Source organism: Astyanax mexicanus, chromosome 8 (genome assembly GCF_023375975.1).
Source record: "Astyanax mexicanus isolate ESR-SI-001 chromosome 8, AstMex3_surface, whole genome shotgun sequence".
Classification (NCBI taxonomy): Eukaryota; Metazoa; Chordata; class Actinopteri; order Characiformes; family Acestrorhamphidae; genus Astyanax; species Astyanax mexicanus.
Genome location: NC_064415.1, coordinates 16,066,010 through 16,088,642, shown reverse-complemented (window position 1 = coordinate 16,088,642; position 22,633 = coordinate 16,066,010). Strand labels below are relative to the sequence as shown.

At 37.0% G+C, this 22,633-nt stretch overlaps 3 protein-coding genes across 3 annotated transcripts in view; 1 reads left to right on the top strand and 2 right to left on the bottom strand.

Annotated features, from left to right (window-relative positions):
- Window positions 1-22,633, bottom strand: part of LOC103037073 (UDP glucuronosyltransferase 5 family, polypeptide G1) — a 246,053-nt gene that overhangs the window by 62,780 nt on the left and 160,640 nt on the right. The gene's annotated exons all lie outside the window — the stretch shown is intronic.
- si:dkey-112a7.4 (uncharacterized) lies at window positions 858-4,485 on the top strand. The gene is made up of 3 exons (XM_049481996.1): window positions 858-1,003; window positions 2,355-2,665; window positions 3,557-4,485. The coding sequence occupies exons 2-3, from the start codon at window positions 2,449-2,451 to the stop codon at window positions 3,640-3,642; spliced, it is 303 nt and encodes a 100-aa protein (XP_049337953.1). The 5' UTR covers window positions 858-1,003; window positions 2,355-2,448; the 3' UTR covers window positions 3,643-4,485.
- Window positions 5,641-14,991, bottom strand: cldn7a (claudin 7a). The gene is made up of 4 exons (XM_007250165.4): window positions 14,237-14,991; window positions 9,611-9,775; window positions 8,291-8,375; window positions 5,641-6,844 (listed from the first exon to the last, which is right to left on the bottom strand). The coding sequence occupies exons 1-4, from the start codon at window positions 14,457-14,459 to the stop codon at window positions 6,685-6,687; spliced, it is 633 nt and encodes a 210-aa protein (XP_007250227.1). The 5' UTR covers window positions 14,460-14,991; the 3' UTR covers window positions 5,641-6,684.

Here is a 22,633-nt window from a genome sequence, read left to right as displayed (position 1 = left end):
TTGCATGTGCAGAATGTTTCCACAACGCAATGCAAAACCAGCCGTGTGGAAACGCCCAACATTTGCAAGGGAAAGGAAAAAGCTGGGTGAGGGAATGTTTTCCTCCTGTGAACTCTCCCAGGCTCTGTTAAAACTTCATTACTTTAAATTAATCATTCATGCATACACATATCTTATATATCAATTAATAGAGAAACAAATGTCTCCTACTTCAGCTGATCTATGACCAGTTTATTTATTTTTTTTTACTTTCTTTCTAATCCTAATAAACAATTCTGGGGCTGTATGTTTTGGTGCACTTGAAATATGTTTGCTTCAGTGCTAGAGTAGTTTTTTAAAAAGTTTTTATTTTTTACGTAGGCCGTAAAAACACCTCCAGTGTGTGTGTGAACTAAGCCATGCAGAAAACTGCCCACCTCTGTGTGTGGGCTGTGAAATGTACTGCTGTTCTATAAGCTAGTCATCATGTGGGTGTGAGGTTAATAATGTCAGATACTGCCCACCTACCTACGAGCAGTGATGTTCACCCATTTGTAGCCCACACAATGTACACACACAAGAGAGAGCCCCCTCTTTAACCCCCCCTTTCTCTCTTTCACACACACACACACACACACAGTGACGCATACAGAAATGAACCAAGGAAATCCCCAAACAACTCTTACGACACAGCATGCTGCCACACTATTTTCTTTACCACCCGTATTTTGAGAAATCCCGCCTTTCTCACTTCTGATTGGATAGTATTTGTCACTACCTGCGCCTGGATTGGCTAGTAGTAAGTACTCACAAGCCATCCTCCAATCGGATGAGACGTTCACTCTGCGCCTTAAGTAATGGGGCGGGGTTCGTCAGACATAATTCGGGCGGGTTATGAAATTTGCCGCTCAGCTCTTTTGGTAGCTAGTTAACCTAGCTAGCGTTGCGCTCCTCACGGTATCAGCGTCGTCATTTTAGACGGTGGACAAACGTCGTTTTCGCACACGGAACGAGCTCTAAAAAGGTAAGCTCGTTTTCTGGAGCTTTATTTTTTTCCTGGTCGTCGAGGAGCGCGGTTTTTGAGCAGTTTTAGCCCGGCTTTAGAGCGTTATAAGGCAGCGGAAGCTCTACCTGTGTACGGCGCTTTTGTTGACAGGTCGGTGGCAGGAGCAGGCGGCTCGAACCGCTGATTATATGGAACCGCTGTAGGTTAACGTTCAGTGATTAATTTAATGTAGTTTAGTGAGTTTAGAACTGATGTTTTTTTATATTTTAACTGTTTATCCAACATATATTGTTCGTGTGGCAAACAGGGTAAACCCCTGTTCTCTGAAGTAGTTAGTTGAGACTCGGTGAAATGCGGAATCCGGGTGTTCTAACAAGTTGTGCTACCTTGTCAAACCGTGCTACCCTACTGTGTACTTAAAGTTCACTACTTAAAAATACAGTTTATATAAGTTATATACATTAGATGTTACCGGCAGAAGTCTAGGCAGGATATTTTCGATGTAAAAAAATGTAGAACTGTTATTTATTACTTATAGTACAGTTTTTTTTTTATTTTCCTTTTTTGTATTCATTGTAGTTTACATTTTTGTAACATTCAATCAGGTAGTTTATTTATGATGATGATAACGTTAAAAAAATATATATGGGCTGGCGCATGCGCAGTGCCGCTGTGAAGCACATATCGATGGGTAGCATAACTCGGCAGAACACCTTACACAATATTAGCTACGCAAGAAGGTTAACTATTTACTGTAAAACACAGCTTTTTAATTGATTTTGTGAGTAACAAAACACTGAGATAATGAGAAGCTCTAATTATTCATTGATTAGCTCATTTACCCGCTGTTTACTTTCGCTGGTGTTTTGTCATTTGTTTCGACCATGTCAAACTTTGCTACACTAGTGGATTTAAAGGTAAAAAAGAAAATAGGAAAAAAATAGGACCTGCTCAAGAGAGATGTTTCTGTATGATATTTGAATAGACTAAATCACTGTATCTGACTAAAGGTAAGGCAATATTTCTAGGTGATTAGAACCATTTTTATAGTTATTTCGTATTATATTTTGATATGTTTTACTTTGTTTTATTTTACACAGTTGTAAAAAATAATTTCACTCAAGCAAAAACTGTGAGTGAGCTTACATTGTATAATGCACCCAATAAAAACTTAATGATAAGAAAAAACTAGTAAAAGAAAATAATAATAGAGAATTCACGCATGCGCAGAGCGTCTAAGTAGCAGGTTTCAATGTGTAGTGCTTCTCGACAGAACACCTGATTTTACCGAGTCCCGATGTAGTTGGTTCGGTTAGTAGGTTAAATCTTCCCCCAAACTCTAACCCTCTCTCTCTTGTCTGTCACTCAGGTCCTCTCTCAGTAATCCAGCCGCTCCGGTGTGTGACCGCGGACGCAGCGCTCCAGCCCCCCCAGCCCAGCCGCCTCCGAATCAGGGAGAATATATGAAGACATCGTACGAAGTGCCGCGGGAAACACTGCTCTCAGAAATGTACGGCACGGCGGGAATGCCCGAGCTCCTGCCCCCGGCGGAGTGCGAGCTCAGACCCAGCCCGCTGTACAGCGGCGTGGAGGCGCAGAGGAGCGGCGCTGAGATGCGGCCTCCTCCGCAGAGAACACAGAGAGCCCCCAAACTCGGCCAGATCGGCCGCTCCAAGAGAGGTAGGAGCCAGTGCGGACTAAATGTTTAAAATGTGAAACTCATATATTATATAGATGTATTACAAACAGAGTGATCTATTTTAAGAGTTTATTTGTTTTATTGTTGATGATTATGGCTTACAGCCAATAAAACCCCAAAAATCAGTCTCCCAGACTTATATTACTTAAGACCAATTGGTACTTTTGGCAGTGTGGGCAGTGTTCCAAGTCCTGTTGGAAAATGAAATCCGCATTCCCATAAAAGTTGTCAGCAGAAGGAACCATGAAGTGCTGTAGTAAGATTTTACGGGAAAACACTGCACTGACTTTGGACTTGATAAAATTCCTAAAATAAAGTAAATTTGATCAACCTTTTTTAAATATGTATTTTTTTTTTCATTGATCAAGTTAGTAACTTTTTTTTTCTTCTCTTCTGCACACGCTGTTCTGAAGAACACTAACATTACAATGAGTAAAACCGTGCTTTTTATTGCTTTATTAAAGTCAACATAGTTAAATCATTAAGACAGGTGAGCTGCTAGTGGAACAGAAGGCCATACAGTGGCTAGAGTTCACAGCCAGAGTTGGCAACCCAAGCTGTTCTCCTTTCTGAACATCCTTAACTGTACTGAACAAAAACGCACTCTGATTACTGGATTTATTTTAGTTTTCTTTTAACAAAACACTCTTATTGCTAAGATAAATAGTAAGAAGAAAAGATAAATAAAAAAAAAAAGGCTGACAAAGACGTCTGTGCAATAGTCTGTACTATGATACTAAATCAAAGTAACTATATTTAGATGCAGTGACAATGAGGGCTTTTGAACATACTAATGTTTGTTTACCCTAATTTACCTTGGTCAGTGATAAGCTGCTGAAGGTAACTTCTGTCTTATCCCTGTTATTACACAGTGGTCATTGACGATGAAGACTTGGATGACATCATGAACAACAACAGAAGCTTTCCTGTATCCATCAGTGTCTCACCTATTGCCTAAAGCATGACAGACTATGCCAAAGCTGTGACAAGGCCAATGCGGATCATTAAACGAGTTATGAAATCATTTCAATTCATCCAGAAAATTTGACAGGTTATGAATCACAAACACACTCAAACATATCACTGTGGATATACCCTCTCTCTCTCTCTCTTTCTCTCTCTCTCTCTCTTTCTCTCTCTCTCTCTCTCTCTCTCTCTCTCAATTAACACCTCTCACATTGCTACAGCTTCAAAAACGAGGACTCGCTGGCTTGTTGCTTGTTTGTAATGTAACGTTTGTAACGTAAACCTGTTGTTTCTGTGGTTACCTCTCTGTTTGACACTGCATTTTGATACCGAGATAAGTGATCTTCAAAGTTACAGGGCTATATTTATAAAAAAAAATATGCACTTTAGGAGGAAAATGACCAAACAGACCTGGTTTGGTAGGGTTGCTCCTCTCTTACAGAATATTTGTTCTGTGCAAGTCTGTTAACGTGTAACGTGGCATTAGCTTAAGACCTACGGTTACCTTGGGAACCAAAGTGTCTTGGCATGTCTCTTATGCACTCTGAACTTTAGCAGTGAAATTGTATTAGCACGGACTGTTTTTAAATCGTCACCATTTATATATATTGTTCACCTTTGGTCTGAATGAAATTAGTACCTTTATCAGAACCTGGATATGATCTAAAGTTTAGTTTAGCTTAGCCTTTAATGGGAGCAGATTGATTCTGCTGCACTTGAATTAGAGGTGCATAAATTGGTGATTTACAATGGATTTGCATGGAAATTGTTAATTGATTTATTTTTTTGTATTTGTAAATTGCATTTTTGAAAATAAAGTATGCATGATTATCAACATACGTCTTTCCAGTTGAGGATTTTAGAATCTTAGGATTTTGGGCTGGGTCATCTATATAAAAAGCAACACCCTTAAAGCAACACTACATATTGTTTTTATCTAAAAAAAAAAAAGAGCACAATTGGCTCTTTTTGGTCAGCAGGTGCCTGTGGTAGCTCAAAGCACGTATTACACTTGCTGGCTGTAGGGGGAGTCAAGAAGCAAGAAATGGCTTCAAAGTTGTACATTTAAGGGAAGCTGATTTTACCCAATACAATATTGACATTAAAGTATTTTTTTACTTGAGTAATCCCTGAGTAATGTGATAAATATTCAGGTCAATAGAATTTAAACAAAATTCATCTTTCATCATCAATCAGGTGTTTCCACTTTCTACCATATGCCCAATTTAGCTAACCTGTGTGTATAAAGAAAATCATGCTTTCAGTATGGAGTTGGAGTTGATTCCAAAAGAGGCAGCTCTCTAATTCTAGGTTTTTGGAAATTAACCAAATTAATCAGCTCTAAATTCAGTTTTACTCTGAGTAATATAATTCTAGAACAATTACCCATCTAAAGCAGCTAACGGAGGAGAACTAGGCTTATTTAATATAGTTGATTTGTGTACGATATATGTCCAGATGTTTGCTGATGTGCAAATGCACACACACAGCTTGTCTATTATCTGTAGAAAAGTATTTCCAATAGAATAGGACTTTCTGGAGCACATAAACATGAAACTGTTGGCACCATTTTTAATACCTGCTTTTATATAAATGTATAAAGTGTAGCAGTGGAACTGTGTTGTCTGTAATGTGCTTTAATTAATATTAATTCATGTTATTCTTTGTATTTAACCAACTATCTAAATGTCAAAAATTTCAACTTTCAATTTCAAAAAGGTTGGGTAATGAACAGCCCCAGTCTTTAGTGAATGCCTAATGAATTCTCAAGAAAACATCATTAACACTTGAAGCCTGTAAAAAGCTGATGAAGTGCTACGAATAACAATAATACTACTGGACAATGTGACAAATCAGGTGACCACTACTCACAAATGAAAGATTATGTCCTTGATTAAGTTTTTTAAGATTTTATAGGCAAAAAATGGCCAGTTAATGGTTTGTACACAACACAGGTAACACAATACAAAAAGCACTGAGAATGGCAATGTAATGAGGAAACAATGACTTTTATTGTACATTTGGAAACTGTATGATAAAAGTGTGTATGTAGCAATGAATAAACAAACAAACAGATAAAACAGTCATTAAAAACAGCTGAACATGTGTATGTTGAGTGATGTAACTACCTATTTTATGCTACACTAACAAGAGCGGGGCTTTTATACTCAACAGGACAAACAGGACAACACATGATTATATATCAGCCTGTAATTATTTGTCTACTCTAAAAGCCTCAGAAATGTTGGGACATAACCAAAACAGTTACCAGCCTCAAGCAATATAATTAAACCAGATAATTATATTAATCTTACCATTTGCTATGGTGTGAGGAGGCTCTTTATGTATTTATTTCTAAGTTGACATTCCACTCACTGAATTTTAAAATCAAGCCAATATCACTTACTTAACTCTATTGTTGACAGAATAGTATTTTTATTTTAGGATTTTGGCTGATCATACCAAAGAACATTCAGTTCATGTTCTATTAGGATGTTTAGCGCACTGTCCTGTTTTTCTGAGACCTTCCCTTTAATTTTAGATAACACCCACCTATTAGGCCCTCTAGTCGAGAAGATAGTAATTCATAGCAACGCTAGATCTATACAGCACTCACTAGTCTTAATAGTCAAGTGTGACTTGCTGAAAAAATACCATATTCAAAAATAGTGAGCTAGTAGCATACAGCAGCTCATACAACAGAGAGTATTTTTTTTCTGTCCCCAGAAATATATATATATATATATATATATATATATATATATATATATATATATATATATATATATATATATATAACAGTATTAGGGGTCATTATAAAATGTAAACTCTATTGTTTTTTTTTTTTTTATTCAGTGAAAAATAGCCACATAACATCTGATATCAAACACTCACCACAGTTCTTTCTCTATGGATTTAACATGTTTTCTGCCAACTAACTTCACTTCAATCCACCAGGCCCAGTCCAGTCAGTGTTCCTTTACAGGGGATCCTTCACCAGATGCAGTTCTTATGTGTGTCCAGTTGAGGGCAGTCACACATACTCCTTAGTGCTGCTGGGGGCACGAGCAGAGCTTTTGGGGTACTTGGTCACCTGTTTGCCCCGAGGGCAGGAGGCCGCCAACATAGCTCCTCCAAGAACATCCAGAAAAGATCCGCCCCATGCGATGAAAATGGCTGCACCAAACTCAAACCTCGAAGAGAAGAGAGAAGATTCTGGTTTGTAGATTAAAGTTCATGATAGTACATGTGATAGAATTAGGTACATGTGAGCCTTGGTTCCTCACATGGTTTCTTTTTTCTCAATCTCTGAGAGAGTTTTTCCCTGCCTCTGTTCCTTACTGTAAGTTTTACGTTGTATGTTCAATGTTTTGTCTGATTCTCTCGAATGCTTCCACATTTCAGTAAAGCTTCTCTGTGACAACATCAGTTAAAAGCCCTATATAAGTAAACATAATTTGATTCGATTCTGCATTAAAACAGATAAAAAAAGAAAACACGATGGGTCATTCAACAGTGTGGTAATATTTAATAAAATAAGCCCTCGTTTGAGGGTGTTGTTTCTCAGAGTCAGGTGAATTAGCACTGCATCTGTTTGAGGGCAGGATGCCTCTAGGACAAAGATTTAGAATACACAGTGCTAACAAAATGTCACTTAAACAAGGCAACACAAACTGTTATCGTTACAGATTGAGCGAGGCCACAAATCACATCCACATTCAGTGCAGAAGGCCTCACACACACATCCCACAAGTCATGGATCATAATACTTTCTGATATTTTCTGTTCCATGACTTGTGCCATGTGTATTAAGTGTTTAAAACTAACATATTACATAACTTTATACATTAATCAGTTTACAAATTGATTTAACACACATTCACTCCCAATCTTTATGTAATATTTGTTTTCATTAAATCATTGCTTTCTGGCAAAAAAAATGTATCTGGATTAATTTTTTTATATATATATTTTTACTTTTTAAACGTTATTTGAATCTGGCAGTTCTTAAATGATTTTTTTTTTACTTCAAATCTTTATGTAATATTTGATTTTATTAGCTTTCAAATAATGGCTTTCTGGCAAAAAAAAAACACGTATCTGGATTTTTTTTTTTTTACTTTTTAACATTATTTGAATCTGGCAGTTCTTAATTTTTTAAAACACATTCACTCAAAATTTTTCGTGTAGTATTTGTTTTTATTAGCTTTTAAATCATTGCTCTCTGGCAAAAAAAATGTATCTGGATTTAGTTTCTTTGTTTTTTTGTTTTAACATTATTTAAATCTGGCAGTTTTATATATTCTGTTAAAATTAGATTTGGAACAATTAAAAAATCTTCAAAACGTCCTAAAGTGAAATCATTTTAGCCTTTTATTTTCTTATTCTAATTTGCCATTTTTTGAGATACTAGGTTTTTGCCTACAATTAAATGCTTGTTTAAACACAGTTGCGAAAAAAAAAAAAAAAAAGCTTTCTTGCCATACCTTGCAATGAGTGCAAAACCATATCAGTACATTGTAACTAAGACACATTTTTTTTGCCTGACAACAATGAAATGCATGATTATGCACAGCTGCAGATTTTTTTTTTTTTTTACTTTTCTGAGAATTCCTCAGAGAGCCTGTGAATTCACTTACTTGGTGTTGACAGGAGTGAAGGGGTTGTAGAACGCACGGATCACGTTGTGGGCGAACCAAGAGCATGCCACAATCGCACTGAGGGCTGGGAGGCCAAGACAAAGAGATCAATTGAGAAAAAACAGCTTAATTAAAGGAAAAAGTATTATAACTGACAGCTCAAACTGCAAACTACACACACGCTTTACAGGCCCTCTTCATACCCTGTTTCCTCAAAGCACTGAGAGACTAATGATGTTTATAACAGAGCTTCTACTATTGACCTGTAACTGAACCCTTCATGGTTTAGCACTGGGTGGGAGGGCAGACTCTGGCAGAGGAATCAAACTCCTTCCTACGCATGCCTTCATGACTTTGTTCAAAGCCCATTACCCTGTGCAGTAATCTCAGTTTTGCCAACTCTTTCAGTACTTTCATCTTAAGTCACCCTGCAGCTTTGAAGAAAGGCATATTAAACACAACTGCTGAAGCAAGGAGAAGTTCAAAGACGTCTCCTTTGTCTATCTCACTTTCTATCTCAAACATTATCTGTGTGTCCACACATTTTCTGGCAATAGTGAAAGTACAAGGTGAAGAAAAATAAACTTGGTAGTACAGCTGGGAGATATTGTAGGGAGAAATCTCAAAATGCAAATTTACTAGCGATTTTTAATTATTATATATTTTTTACCTCTTACTGAAAAAAAAAAGTTTTATAAGTGCTTTATTTAATAGTAGATGTGCCAAGTAAATGGCACCATTTAAATGATTTGTTTTAAATTTCTTTTATATTTGTATTTAAGTTAAATCCCATAAGTACATAAGTTTAAGTTAGCTCCTTTTTTTTACTTTACAGGTAGATTTTATACTGAACAAGGTTAAAAATAACCTCCATTTAATTCAGATAAAGAAAAGTGTAAAATATGAAAATCACAGTTCTTTACAGGTTTATGGCAGATGCACAAGCCTATTTACTGAGTCCCTCTGGCAGCTTCTATATTTAAAGATGTACAATCTCCATTTCCTTGTTGTGACATTTACATTAAAACAGCAATTCAGTTAATCAAATAAATTTAATTAAAAAAAGATTGTTTTAATAGTCTATATTGTGTAAATAGTTCATCTAATCACATTATTGCATTTGGTATGTTGTGTGTGATATTCTGAAAGCAATGAAAACTAGCTGTTTCTAATTTATACCATTATTTTTAAATATATACTTAAAATAATACTAAATGGATTTAATTATTATAAACATAAAAGATGATCAGTTATCAAATGCTAAATAATTAATATACTATAATTCTGTAATCCATCTCACATGTTTTTATATATACTCACATCCCACCAGCAGTATAATGCCTCCGGTCATGGCGATGCGGGCTTTGCGCACTTTATCTTCGGCGCCGCAGGTGGTGCACTTCATACCCATGCAGGCCACGCCCAGGCCAGCGATGGACACGATGATGCCCACGATCATTAGAGCACGGGTTGCTTGAAGGGCACCTAATGAACACATACATAAAATCTAAATGAATAGTCAAAAATATTCCTTTTTTATTTTTAATATTCCACTCTTTTTCTCTCAATGTATGTGGCCAATTGTCCCACCTCTTCAGCCGTATATCCCCCATCACTAGTGATGCCAGAAAGGCGAAGACTAGCATATGCCTCCTTCAACACATGTGAAGTCAGCCACGACCTCTTTTCAAGATGCTGCTGATGTAGCATTTCCGAGTAGCATCACAGTGTGCTCGGAGGAAAGTGCAGCGACTTGGTTCTGATACATCAGCTCACAGATGCCTTGTGCTGATCGACATCACCCTTTGGAGTAATGTGGGGAGAGAGTTTTATCTACCCACCCAGAGAGAGCAAGGACAACTGTGATCTCTTGGGGCTTCGGCAGCTGACGGCAAGCTGCATGACTGGGATTCAAACCATTGATCTCCCAAACATAGCGGCAGCGCCTTAGTCAAATACAGGTTTACATACTGAAGATTAGTTTTACTTAGAGCGTTCTTGCTATAAATTTGTTTGTTCCTTAAACTCCACACATAAGTGGAAGTATTGCAAGTCGAGTTTATTATGAAATATAATTCTAAATTACTGAAAGTAAAAGTACAGTATTGTGTAAAGTAGTTATTACAGTGGAACGTTCTCAGAGTGAAAGGCAGAACGAAAGCAGCATGCTCTTCTTATGAGATCAGCTTGATCTCTTGATTCACTCAATGATGAGCAGCTTCATTAAACCCGGTGACAGTGCAGAGACATCTACCGCTCTGGCTTTAGTGATAATGTGGGTTTGGAATGATTTCTAACATTTTTATTATAGAGACAAATAATGATGCAACACATAAAAAAGTTATCAGAGTAAAAGTATTAAACACATGGAAAACATGTAGTGTGGTAAAAGTGGAAAAGGAGAAAAAATAATACTAAAGTAAAGTACAGATACAGTATTTTAGTACTTAAGTACAGTAGTAAAGTAGTTCTACATACCAATTACCAATGTTTTACAAATAATTTAATTAAGTATAGTTTATAAAATTTTTAATTTGTCTACTTACAATCTAGTTCGTTAACAGTAGGCCATGGTTGCCATCACAGTGGAACAGTACAAAGGCTATATGATGGCTTTTATTAACTACTGAATTGTGTGTGTGTGTGTGTGTGCTGAATTCTGTATAACAGCACCATTGAATATGGCTCAGTCAATCAGATACTAGCACTTGTTTACAGTGAGTATCATTTTTGCTAATTTTACTAAGTTTGACCCCACAGATAAAGAGTCATTAGTTAGTTGTCTGTTTGCATCTGCGAGAAACAAACCAACACAGTCGCTGTCTTATTTTCTAAGCACTGCAACCTGCAGGAGATAATGAGAGAAAAAGAAAGAAAGAAACAGAGAGAAAAAAAATGTGGGAGAAAGAGGGACAATTTCATCCAACAAGAACCAGTCTGTACCAGTATATCCCCGTACATTCACACGACAAAACAAGAGGACATGGGTGGGGAATAAAGAAGTGAAAGAATGGCTTCTCCAGCATCATTCATTAAGGCCTAATAAAAGCTTCTCTTGCCAGGCACTGAAACTACTTCAGTATGGAATCCAGCGGAGGCCCTCCCTTCTTTCCTCCATCACCCCCACCAGCCTGTCCTCTCTCCTCCTCCTCCTCTCCTCTCTGTCTTATAACTCAACCTGCTGTCAGGTACAGCTCCAACCGGTTCATACTGGAAGTTTCCCCAACTTTTCACACCCAAGTAGCCCCGTCAGCGCATCCAGCCAAGCCCAACGGCTGAGGAGGGGACGGGGGCACGTCCTATTCTATAGAAGTGAACCCCAAACCGTACACTGGTGGAGAGCACAGCTATGCTAAGTGTGGGTGGGGTTGTGGAGAGGTTGCATTCTTATTAACTAAGCTGTAGGCAACAGTTTCCAGGCCAACACAGAAGGCATACTGTACGCCAAAGCCCTGCTGGCATGGCCAAAACCCATTTATCAAGCTTTCCCTGAGCACAGCAGTGGTACGCTATGGGGAGCCTGTGTTAAGGTGTGTGTATATGTGTGTATTGTTCAGTTCGGGCTGCTTTTGCCAGTTTAACCAGTAAATAACTACAGATTTACCCCCATTTAATAAGTTAAGTAATACTAGTGCATCTCGAAAACTTTGAATATCATTGAAAAACTACTTTATTTCAGTAACGTTTATGTTTTTTTTGTTGATGATTGTGGCTTACAGCCAATAAAAGTCCAAAAATTTGTATCTCAGAAAATGTGAATATTATATAACACCAAGTCCTGCTGGAAAATGAAATCAGCATCTCCATAAAAGTTGTCAGCAGAGGGAAGCATGAAGTGCTGAAATATGTTCCGGAAAAAACACTCAATTTAGACTTGATAATAAAACACAGTGGATCAACACCAGCAGATGACATGTCTCTCCAAATCATCACTGATTGTGGAAACTTCACACTAGACCTCAAGCAGCTGGGACTGTGTGTCTTTACACTCTTCCCTCAGACTGTGGTCCCTTGATTGGTCAGCTGGTGTTGGTCCACTGTGTTCTATCAAGTCCAAAGTCAGTACAGTGTTTTCCCAGAATATCTTACAGCACTTGTATGCTTCTATGGAGATGCGGATTTCATTTTCCAGCAGGATTTAGCACTTGACACTGTCCTATGGAATTGCTCGAACACCCACTTGAAGCATTTTGCACAGTGGAGTTGCACCTATCATCTATTATTGCTGTGCATTTTTAAAAATTGTTTTATCAACTTTATTTCCATTTTGTTATTTTTTATGTATAATTATATAAATAATTTATTTTATTACTCTTATATTATAAAATTTTAGACAAACAATTGAATCATAGTTCACAAGCTAAACAAATGCTGGTAAAAGTGCACATTTTGCACCACCATGCTTACAAGATCCACTAATCCAGAAACAATAAGGTCACTGTATGGTGGTACAAAGCCTTCGCAGATAGACAGACTCAAGCTTGATACTGGGGGAGAAATGACACTGCTACTATGCAACAAATTCTACAGCACTACTTCAGACCGATCATGACTATAGATCAGTACTGATACAAATCTATAAAGCAGAAAACTCCAGTACATGATCACTACAGGGATTTTTAATATACGATAGTTATTTTTTTAAAAGGGAGACATATCACATATACTTACAATAATAAAGTAGTGTTCAAGCTTTCTCTGTAGCAAAGCTTTTGTTCAATCGAGAATATAGCCTGTATTAGTTTGTGGGTCAATGTATCAAATAATAATAATAATAATAATAATAATAATAAGAGGAAAAATTGCAAAGTAACACAAAATATGCTGCAATACTGTAAACCAATGATATTTTTAAAATGGTCTTCATGCTGTGAATATCTCCATCCATTGCAACCTTGCCCTTAGTACATCATCAGCACCTACAGTCCCTTTCTGCCTGGCTGAGCTGTGTCTGAAGCTGAAACTGGACAATAGCTAATAGCTAAGGCTCTTTTGGATCTGTGCGGTGATGTCCCCCTTTTGTTGACTCCATTATGTTAATTCTAATATAGTTCTAGTAATTGTTCATTAAAAATACATACAAAACATGTAAAAAAAGTTATATAAATGTATATATGTATACATGTATAAATACATGTAAATACACAAATACATGTAAAATTGTAGATCATGTTTTTTAAAAATTGATAAGGTGTTTACTGTTATTTACACTTACACTTAGAACTTTTACACTTTTCTTTGCCAACTTTGACTATATTATTGAGTCTAGATTCATTAATATTTAGCTCAAAATAGTTATTGATTGGAAATAGCATTGAATAATACATATAAAAAGGTATTCGTTTTTGCATCTAATATAGTGTTACCCTATTCTGCACCACTGTTTACATCTTTACAAGTTTGCACTGCTAAATTATTTTTATATTATGATATAACTGCGTACTTGCACTGTCTGTATGGCTGACATCCGTTATCTTATTAATATACACAACAACTGTATGCACAACTCTTTTATACTACTTATATACTATTTTTTATTGTATTTTTTTATCTGTCATTCTATTTTGTTCCTTCTTTTGTAACGTCAGTGTACTATTTATACCTGCTGCCGGATGTCCAGAATTTTCCTTTATCTATCTATCTATATTCCTTTAAAGTTCAAAAGGTATCTCAATAGTGTTGTTGGCTGCTCAAACTTTTCATTATGTCATTTTCAGCATGTGGTTTGTGAATAATATTCCCAATAATATTAATATTAATAATAATACAGATGAAAATAAACATACAGTACAATGTATGTCATTCATGGCTTCTGTTATCATGTCAATAAACAATCTAATGAGCCACAGGTGTTTTTTTAAAGCAGATCAGTGACATAAATCCAACTGTATTCACAATTTCTTCTCAAAAAGTTCTACTATTCTGATAGAGAACTCGTTCACTTACTGTCCAGCTGCAGAATAGAGTCGTAGATTTTGCACTGGAGCTGTCCGGTGCTCTGAAAGGCGCAGGACATCCACAGCCCCTGGTATGTAGCCACAGCGGTGATGATGCTGTCCCCCACGTACGCAGACATCTTCCACTGGGGCAGCACGGTGCCCACGATCAGCCCCAAGATCCCAACCAGAGAGAGGGAGAAGCCCAGCAGCTGCACCCCAGAGCTAGCCATGTCCCAGCTCAGATCACCCCAAATACCCCTGCTAAATACTGCTACTGCTACTGCTGCTGCTGGAGGGAGGAGATGCTCTCCAGAGTTCAGTCCACAGTCCAGAGAGAACTTCTACCTAACACACACACTTTCACTTTTTAACTTCAGAAAAAAACAAACCAAACTCTCCAAAATCTCAAAGATCCCAACAGATTACTTTCTGCTCTTCACAGCAGCAACCTGCACAGAAACTAACTCAGAAATTCATCCACCACCAGGAGCATCTGAAGTCTGGAGCTCCTGCGTCATAACGAGCCTGGCGAGACAACTGTGACGAGTAGCTCCCAGTAGCGTCCAATAACAGCAGACCGGCCCAGCTCAGTTCAGATCACACCGGCTGCTGGAAGCTGCCTATCTGCTCTCCTGTGACCGTCCTTTCAGAAAAGGTGTTTTCCTTTCCCAGAGCTTCTCCACTGAAATGTCACCGCATCAATCTGTCAGCCTGTGGCTTCTCCACGCAGCTGCCAAGAGCAGAATGCGAAACAGCTGCTCTCTGCTGCCTGTTTTTCACTGAGGTTTTATTTTGCAATGTTTAATATGTCAGAAATCATCTTCACCCAGTGCTCCTGCGTAAATACTCTGGAGATATTCCAGATTATGTGGGAAATAGAGACAGAATGTTCTGGAAGTAAACAAAAACAAATAGTCTTGTTCCCTGGTGAAACAAATATATACTCAATTGTACTTAAAACATATTGAGAAATGTCTAAGTATGCTGTAAATATACTAAAAGATTTATGTATATTAAGTACATTAACTCTTTGAGGTGCAACATATGCACACCCCCTCTAAAGCGCAACATTGGTCATAAAGTGTTTCTATTATATTTTTTATCAATAAATTAATTAACTCATTCGGAATTTAAGTTAATTCTCAATTAACTTGTTATTGATCCTCATCTAATTTTTACTTTTCTTATTTTTCGAATTAAAGCCCTTTTTGTATCACTACCTCTCTAATGCACACATGAGTCAAAAATGACCTGTATTCATTTTCTATGATAATTCATGTATGGCTGAGGGGTTTCTATGCTATATCTTAACTAAAAAAATAATTTACTCATTTAGAATTTAAGGTATTCCTCAATTAACCTGTTTTAGATTATCATACTTTTTTGATTACTTTTTGAATAAAAACCCTTTTTGTATCACTACCCTATGCTCAAGGTTTCAGCATAGAAAATGAATGTGGGTCATTTTGACCCATGCCATGCATTAGAGGGGTTGTGATACAAAAATGGCTTTTATTCAAAATAAAATAAGGTTGTACTATAATCCAAAACAAGTTCATTTAGGAATACCTTGAATTCTAAATTATTAAACACATTTTTTGCAATTATATAGAAAATTAAACTCAGCCGGGTCACTTTTGACCCATGTTGCACATCAAGGAGTTAATATTATGCTTTCATCAAATGTTTGAAAGTAAACTTTGATCATACTTTTAAAAAAGTACAATCTAGTGTATTTTTAAAAATAGGCTACTATGAAGTATTAATGTAATTCACCATACTTCAAAAATGTCTAATTTCCAAATATGTTTTTTTAACACACTTTGCTAAAAATGTAAAAAATATATATTTGGAAATTAGACATTTTAGAAGTTAACTTAAAGTACAATGTGTCATGTAACTTTTTAGAAAGTAAATTAAATTACTCCTACTAATTTAAATGATAAAAGTAAATTTGTAAAATGCTACAAATTGTAGTATAGTATATTAAAATACATTTTTATACCCATCAAACTATGCTAAAAGTGTGCTACTTACAAGAGACAGGAATAAGAAGAAGCATATTTGTACTCTAATATAAATATATTTAACATCAGTTCTTAGTATATTCCTAATATACTACAAGGCACCACACACACACACACACACACACACACACATTCAGTCACACCTATGTGTTTTTGAAAGTGGGAAGACTATGTGACCCCAGGTGTGAAGTGTCTTCCCAGCCAAAGAATTGAACCCCAGGAAGGGCATTTTGTTACCCACTGCACTGCACCTACAGTTTACTATAAACACTTACAGTACACTTGTACATGAGTGTAAGCACTTATTGGCAAGTCTGTTCAGTCTGTAGCAGCCAGTAAAGGATTCAGTTCTCTAAAATAATTTATTGCTAAGAAAAAAAACAGATTAAGATTTTGAATTTTGTAATTTGTGAAAAAAAAAAACTTTACTATTGTCTCACAAATCAGTCAATTCTGAGTAAAACCCACAATGAAACAACAACAAAAATGATTTGAACATGTTTCTTAAGAAATTAAACTGCTGTTTGGTTTTCATGTTAAAAATGATATGCCAATTTCACTTAAAATGTTAAGGTAAATATGACTCTCATCACAAATAAGGCATCTATATGAGTTTCTCAGAATTGCCTAATAGAGTATGTTGTTTTGAAGAATAAAAGTATAAAAGCTACAGGAATGTTTACAAGATGTAACTTTTATCCTCCCTCAAATGCAATTTGTACAATTCCCCCTCAGTTTAGTTGTCATCCTTCTATACTTTAGTACATAATTATATATAAACGTATAATTACATATTTATTATATTTTTATTTATAATAACGTACAGTGGAATAATGCTACTCAGGTAGGTGTATGCAGTGTTAGGTGATTTGCCCAAGGTGGCAAACTAGCATAAAGTCTCCCCTGCCAGAGAATTGAACCCCAATTAAGGTCACTACACACTACACCACAGTCTTTACAGGCAAGTCTGATCACTCGTTGGCCATCTTTGAAATTCTGCTGAGCAGTTATTTCCAGTTCTACACAGCCCCAGGCTCCTGTTAACGGAAGAGACCAAAGTATTAGAAACTGAAGGTTTTTAAAACATATTTATAATCACCAATTATAATGTTCTGGCCACTGCATTTGCAGAAATCTCCTCCTCAAAAAAGGGCTTTTCCCACTAGCCCCACAATATTGTTGACCTTTGTCAGGATTGCAGCAGCAAGGAGAGGACGCAGAGAGCAGACTCAAATGCGAGGTAGTTATTAAAAAACAAAACAAAAAAAAAAAACAAAGGACTGAATAAACCAAGGACCACGGAATACATAGAAAAACACACACAACCTTAACAGACGATAAACGTACAACACAGGAAGAAGGAGGCACAGGGGAACTATTTAAACACAGGACTAACAGGAAACAGGAAACAGACAGGTAACGAGGGGGCGGAGCAACAAATGAACACAGAGGAAAGGCACATGGAGAAAAACGGGACTGGGGCAGAGACACGGAGGTAAACAAACACAGAGAGCACATGAGACACAGAGACAGACAGGGAACAGGACGAGGACGTAACAACCTGCCTCCCCTTGCAGAGTAACCAATAAGCTCCTTGGCTCTTTTGGGGGGTGGGACTTTTATATTAACAGACACCATGTTGAACAATAAAAATATTTTCAGTCATATTCTTTCTCATTTATAACATATCTGATTACACCACCTAGCCTCTGAATCTCTTAACATTTTTTTACTGCCAAAAAGCTGGAAGCTTACAGTTTTCAGAACTGCCAGTGTATGCTATAGCATTAGGATTTCCCATTATAGGAATTACTCAGATCACATAAACATGCAGCAGCACATCTGGTCTTCAACCAGCCAAAACGGGTACATGTCACCCCACTGCTCATTGAGCTTCATTGGCGACCAGTTGATGCTCGTATGAAATTCAAAGCTCTTACAATCGCCTACAAGGTGATGACAGAACAGCTCCTTCCTACCTGCACTGATCACTCCTGAAGACTTACGCTACCTCCCGGCCGCTGCTCTCCTCCAATGACCGTCGCCTCGCTTTACCAAACAAACATTCACACAAAGCAATCCAGACTGTTCTCATACAGAGTTCCCCAATGGTGGAACAAACTACCTTCCACTACCAGATCAGGAGAATCTCTCACTATCTTTAATAAACTCCTGAAGACAGAGCTCTTCAAAGAGCACTTACTCTCCTAACACCTCTAACACACTAACTACTTCTAACCTCATTTCCTTCTTACCCTCCTTCACTCCTCTATCCCATTATTTCTCTTTGACCTCCTTTAAGGCCCTGTCTAAAGATGTGTTACCTTTAACTTCTATTACTTTTGTACTTTACAATTGTGACAAAAAAGTCTGCCTAATGCAATGTAATGTAATGTACTTAACAAAAAGCTGTTTTGACATTGCTTAGGGTCTGGGGTAGCCCCCTTGTTATTTCTGTAGTTAATCCAACATTGGGGAGGGTCTGTGGAATTGTAATAACCCCTAACTCCCCTTTGTACATTTCTCCCACATAAGAGTGCTTAGGAATTTACAGTGGGGAAAACAATTATTTGATCCCCTGCTGATTTTGTAAGTTTACCCACTTACAAAGACATTAACAGTCGATAGTTTTTTTATGGTTGGTTCATTTTTGCACAGAGAGACAGAAAATGAAGAATGAATCCACAACACAAATGTTAAATTAAGGTTATTAATTAATTTGCATTTGTATTTGATCCCCTGCCAGCCATGAATTCTGACTGCCACATGCTTATATGGCTATGAGGCACACAAATTAGTCCTGTGCCTCACCTCCTTACAAAAGACACCTGTCACAGAATCATCAGTCTTTCCTTTTCAAACCTCTCCACCATTATGGGCAAATCCAAAGAGCTGTGAACATAAGGGACAAAACTGTAGAACTACACTGTAGAAGACTTGATTGGGCTACAAGACCATCAGCAAGAAACTTGGTGAGGAAGAGTTCACTGTTGGTGCAATCATTCGAAAATGGAAGAAAAAAAGTCAAAAAGTCAAACACTCGTTCTGGAGCTCCATGCATGATCTCACCTTGTGTGGTAAGGATGATTATGAGAAAAGTGAATTGTCACACCAGGTGTTTTTTTTTTTTATATATCTTCAAGTCTTTGCACATTACGGCTTTTTACCTGGTTATGTCTTATGTCTGTTTATACAGTAGATTAATGTTCATTGTAAATTCATAGAGGTATAGAGATCTTCCGTACCCAAAAAACACTAGCATTGTGTGGCATTTGAAATGTTGGTATTGTTAAAATGAAATGAATGCCAGTCATTACAACAAATGTGCTAAAAACAGACCCCCACACACACAAAACACCAGGAGCTCCACTCTCTGCACTCCAACAGCCCTAACTACACCTAATCTTCACAGGGTGCCGTGATCAGGACACGTGATGTGTGTCACGTCTGAACACTCAATCAACTGGACCCTGCACGTCCTGTGTGTCCTGGCAAGAAAAGGCTCCTGGAACACTGTGAGCTATTGTGTGCCTCACGGAGCCGGCGCCACTGACTCAATGAGCTCACACAGGGAGGGAGAGCATGTTCAGGAGCTCAGAGAGGAAGCAATAATCCTAATCAGAGAGGAAATGATTTTCACTTCCACTCCAGCACCACAGCGTTGTTGTTGGGTTAGATTTATGAGTTTACCCGGGGTGTGGAGAGGCAGGAGATGCTGGAGTCAGATGGACGTTTTAGATATGAAAAAGTGAAAGTTTTGTGCTTTTGTGCAAGAACTACAGTGTCCAACTTTTCAAAACACTCATAACACTGCCTGACTGCTGATACAAACACTTAATTAAAAGGCCCATATGATATGATTTCATGTGAAAACGGTCCACATCCCATACAATCTATATATAGAAACTTTTATATATAGAAATTTTAAATGCATCACATTTACATGTCATTAGCCAGTTCACATGTTGCATATCAGTTGTGTGATTTGAAAACATGAATCATGAATAGGGTTTTTTCTCACAAAAAACAAAACAAAAACTGATACTGGTGAACAAGACCTGTGTTTATAATATACAGTAGTTTGGAAAAAAACATAAACATGAACATTTTAAAAGGATGCTTTCACTGTAGTCTTGCATATTACAATTTACATTACACCTGATTTCAAATGATGCAAGACACATTTTAATTTTTCCATTATTCAGATACATCTGTGCAGGATACACCAAAGAACAAAATTAAACCAAATTAAAGTATTAACATTTCAGTAAGAATAACTGGAAGTGATGGTAAAATTAAACAGCCAATAGTGGAAAACAGAAATCATAAAACAAGTATGTGAACTGTGGCGTGACTGTAATCAGAAAAATATTATTTATATATTATTTTCCTCAAGTAAACTACTAACAGTGCTTTAATATTCACTTTTATACTTGTTAAATTTGACATTATTTGTAGTAACTGTACTAAAACTTTTTTATAACATTTTTATATCATTTTGATTTTCTTCTTTAATAAAACTTCAAATTTTGGTCTATGCATACCATAATGTTTAAAAATATTTTTTTTACATTTATTATGTTAGAATAATACGTATTATTAGTAAGTGAATAATTTTTTTTTAAATCCTGCATCTCAACTATTTTTCCCTATATCGTGGGTCAGTTTTCAGACCATCAAACATTTAACAGTTCCAATTTGTGCTTGGTTGCTGTACTTTGACTCTGTGTCATTACTGGACATTTCACATCTCATCAGCTTATTGTACAATACATGGATATGATTATGGTAATTGTTGTTGAGCTTGATATTGCGCATTAAGAGGAATGAGGCAATATGTTAACCAGGGCCGTCTCTGGCCCTTTTTAGGGGGGCTTAAGAACATTGAAAGCAAAAAGATGTTTTGTTGTTTTTTTTTATGGAAAAGATCTTAGAAAGTATACATCCCTTCACCCTGCCATGTGCACATGTGCACAATCACCATCACACCACACTCTTTACGCTATTATTGCAATGACATTTTACAATAATATTATATATTAATTAAATTGTGCAAAAGAAATTATCAAATAGTTATTATTGATCTAAAACCAGTATGGAGAAAAGTTTGAGAAGTTCCTTATCCCTGGTAGATCTTTCGTAAGGTTTTCAGTGGCATGGCTGCCCCTTGTTACAAGATTTATCTGCCACTCCGTTGGCCGATTCCCAAACTCTGAGCCAAATAACCTTGAAACACAAAAGAACTGAGCATGTTGTTGAAGGTTTCCCCCCTCCTCATTCCCGTAAGCGCAGATTTGTCTTGTGTTCTCACTGCTGCACAGCACAGAGCTCAATTGGAGAGCAGAAACTGCTAAATCACCCTAAATAGAAGGACCCTGCCCTGGTCCTGACTGGCTCCACTGCTTTGTAAAGGGAGCAGACAGTGTGAAAGTGCTGGAAGCCTGCTTAGAAGGCCACTGGACCATTCGCTATAAAACACTTTGATTTTTAGTTCTTCTTTGAAAGCAGCATTTTTGGCACTAAGTATCTTTATGAGCCGCTCTCTCTTCTTTTAGGCAATCTGAGGCTGTAATTCAGTGGAATGCAATGGGTGCATTGCATTGGAATCAGAAGGTTCACGGCTGCAGGAATATAATTTAACATTAGAATAAATACAAATACAGATACATTTAGTAGCGTGTAGAGTCAAAACATGCTTTCCAACTGGGTGGATTACTAACTGGGGGAATGCTTCTGATTAAAAGAGACATCAGGGGGCGCCAGATCACTATGCCTATGGTGCTACACATACCTGGGACAGTGCACTTCAGATGTAAATTTAGTAAGGTAACTAAGTTAAGTAAAGTTAAGTAAACAAAACTGTAATAAAAAAAATCTTTTAAAGTCAAACGAGCACTGGATGTAAATCTACACAGATTTCTCTCCTGAAAAGTGTTCATTTGAGTGAGTAAAGGGTTTTTGTTCATTTACAGTAAGTTTAGATTCCCAAATTTCTCCAGCACTAAGACTGGAGCATTAGCATTAGCGGGGTGAGGTTAGGAGCAGACTACAGGCCGATAATACTCCCCTCTGAACGGGGAAATAGCGGTTAGCAGCTAATGCTAATGCTACTCCAGCCCCTGTGCATGTGAATATCACTGCGGTTTGGCAGAGTTGCTTTACTGCTCCTTACAACCTGACTGGTAGAATTCATCCATAAGACACACTGGATTAAAAGGTTCATCGAAGATGTTTGGGAAAATTAAAAGATTTGAATGTAATTATTTTGTTTTTGACAGGTTTGTTAATTGGGGGAATGTCAGTTTCAATTTCAGATTGTAACAAAAATCTTAACTTTAGAAGATGTTTGGTGTGTTGCTAACTTAATCTCATCTAAT

Excerpts from the sequence above, each read along its gene's own strand:
- si:dkey-112a7.4 (XM_049481996.1), top strand. The coding sequence starts at position 2,449 with ATGAAGACATCGTACGAAGTGCCGCGGGAAACACTGCTCTCAGAAATG. Across the intron at positions 2,666-3,556 it reads GATCGGCCGCTCCAAGAGAG|TGGTCATTGACGATGAAGAC; the intron begins GTAGGAGCCAGT and ends GTTATTACACAG.
- cldn7a (XM_007250165.4), bottom strand. The coding sequence starts at position 14,459 with ATGGCTAGCTCTGGGGTGCAGCTGCTGGGCTTCTCCCTCTCTCTGGTT. Across the intron at positions 9,776-14,236 it reads CTCTATTCTGCAGCTGGACA|GTGCCCTTCAAGCAACCCGT; the intron begins GTAAGTGAACGA and ends TGTGTTCATTAG. Across the intron at positions 6,845-8,290 it reads TTCACTCCTGTCAACACCAA|GTTTGAGTTTGGTGCAGCCA; the intron begins GTAAGTGAATTC and ends CTTCTCTTCGAG.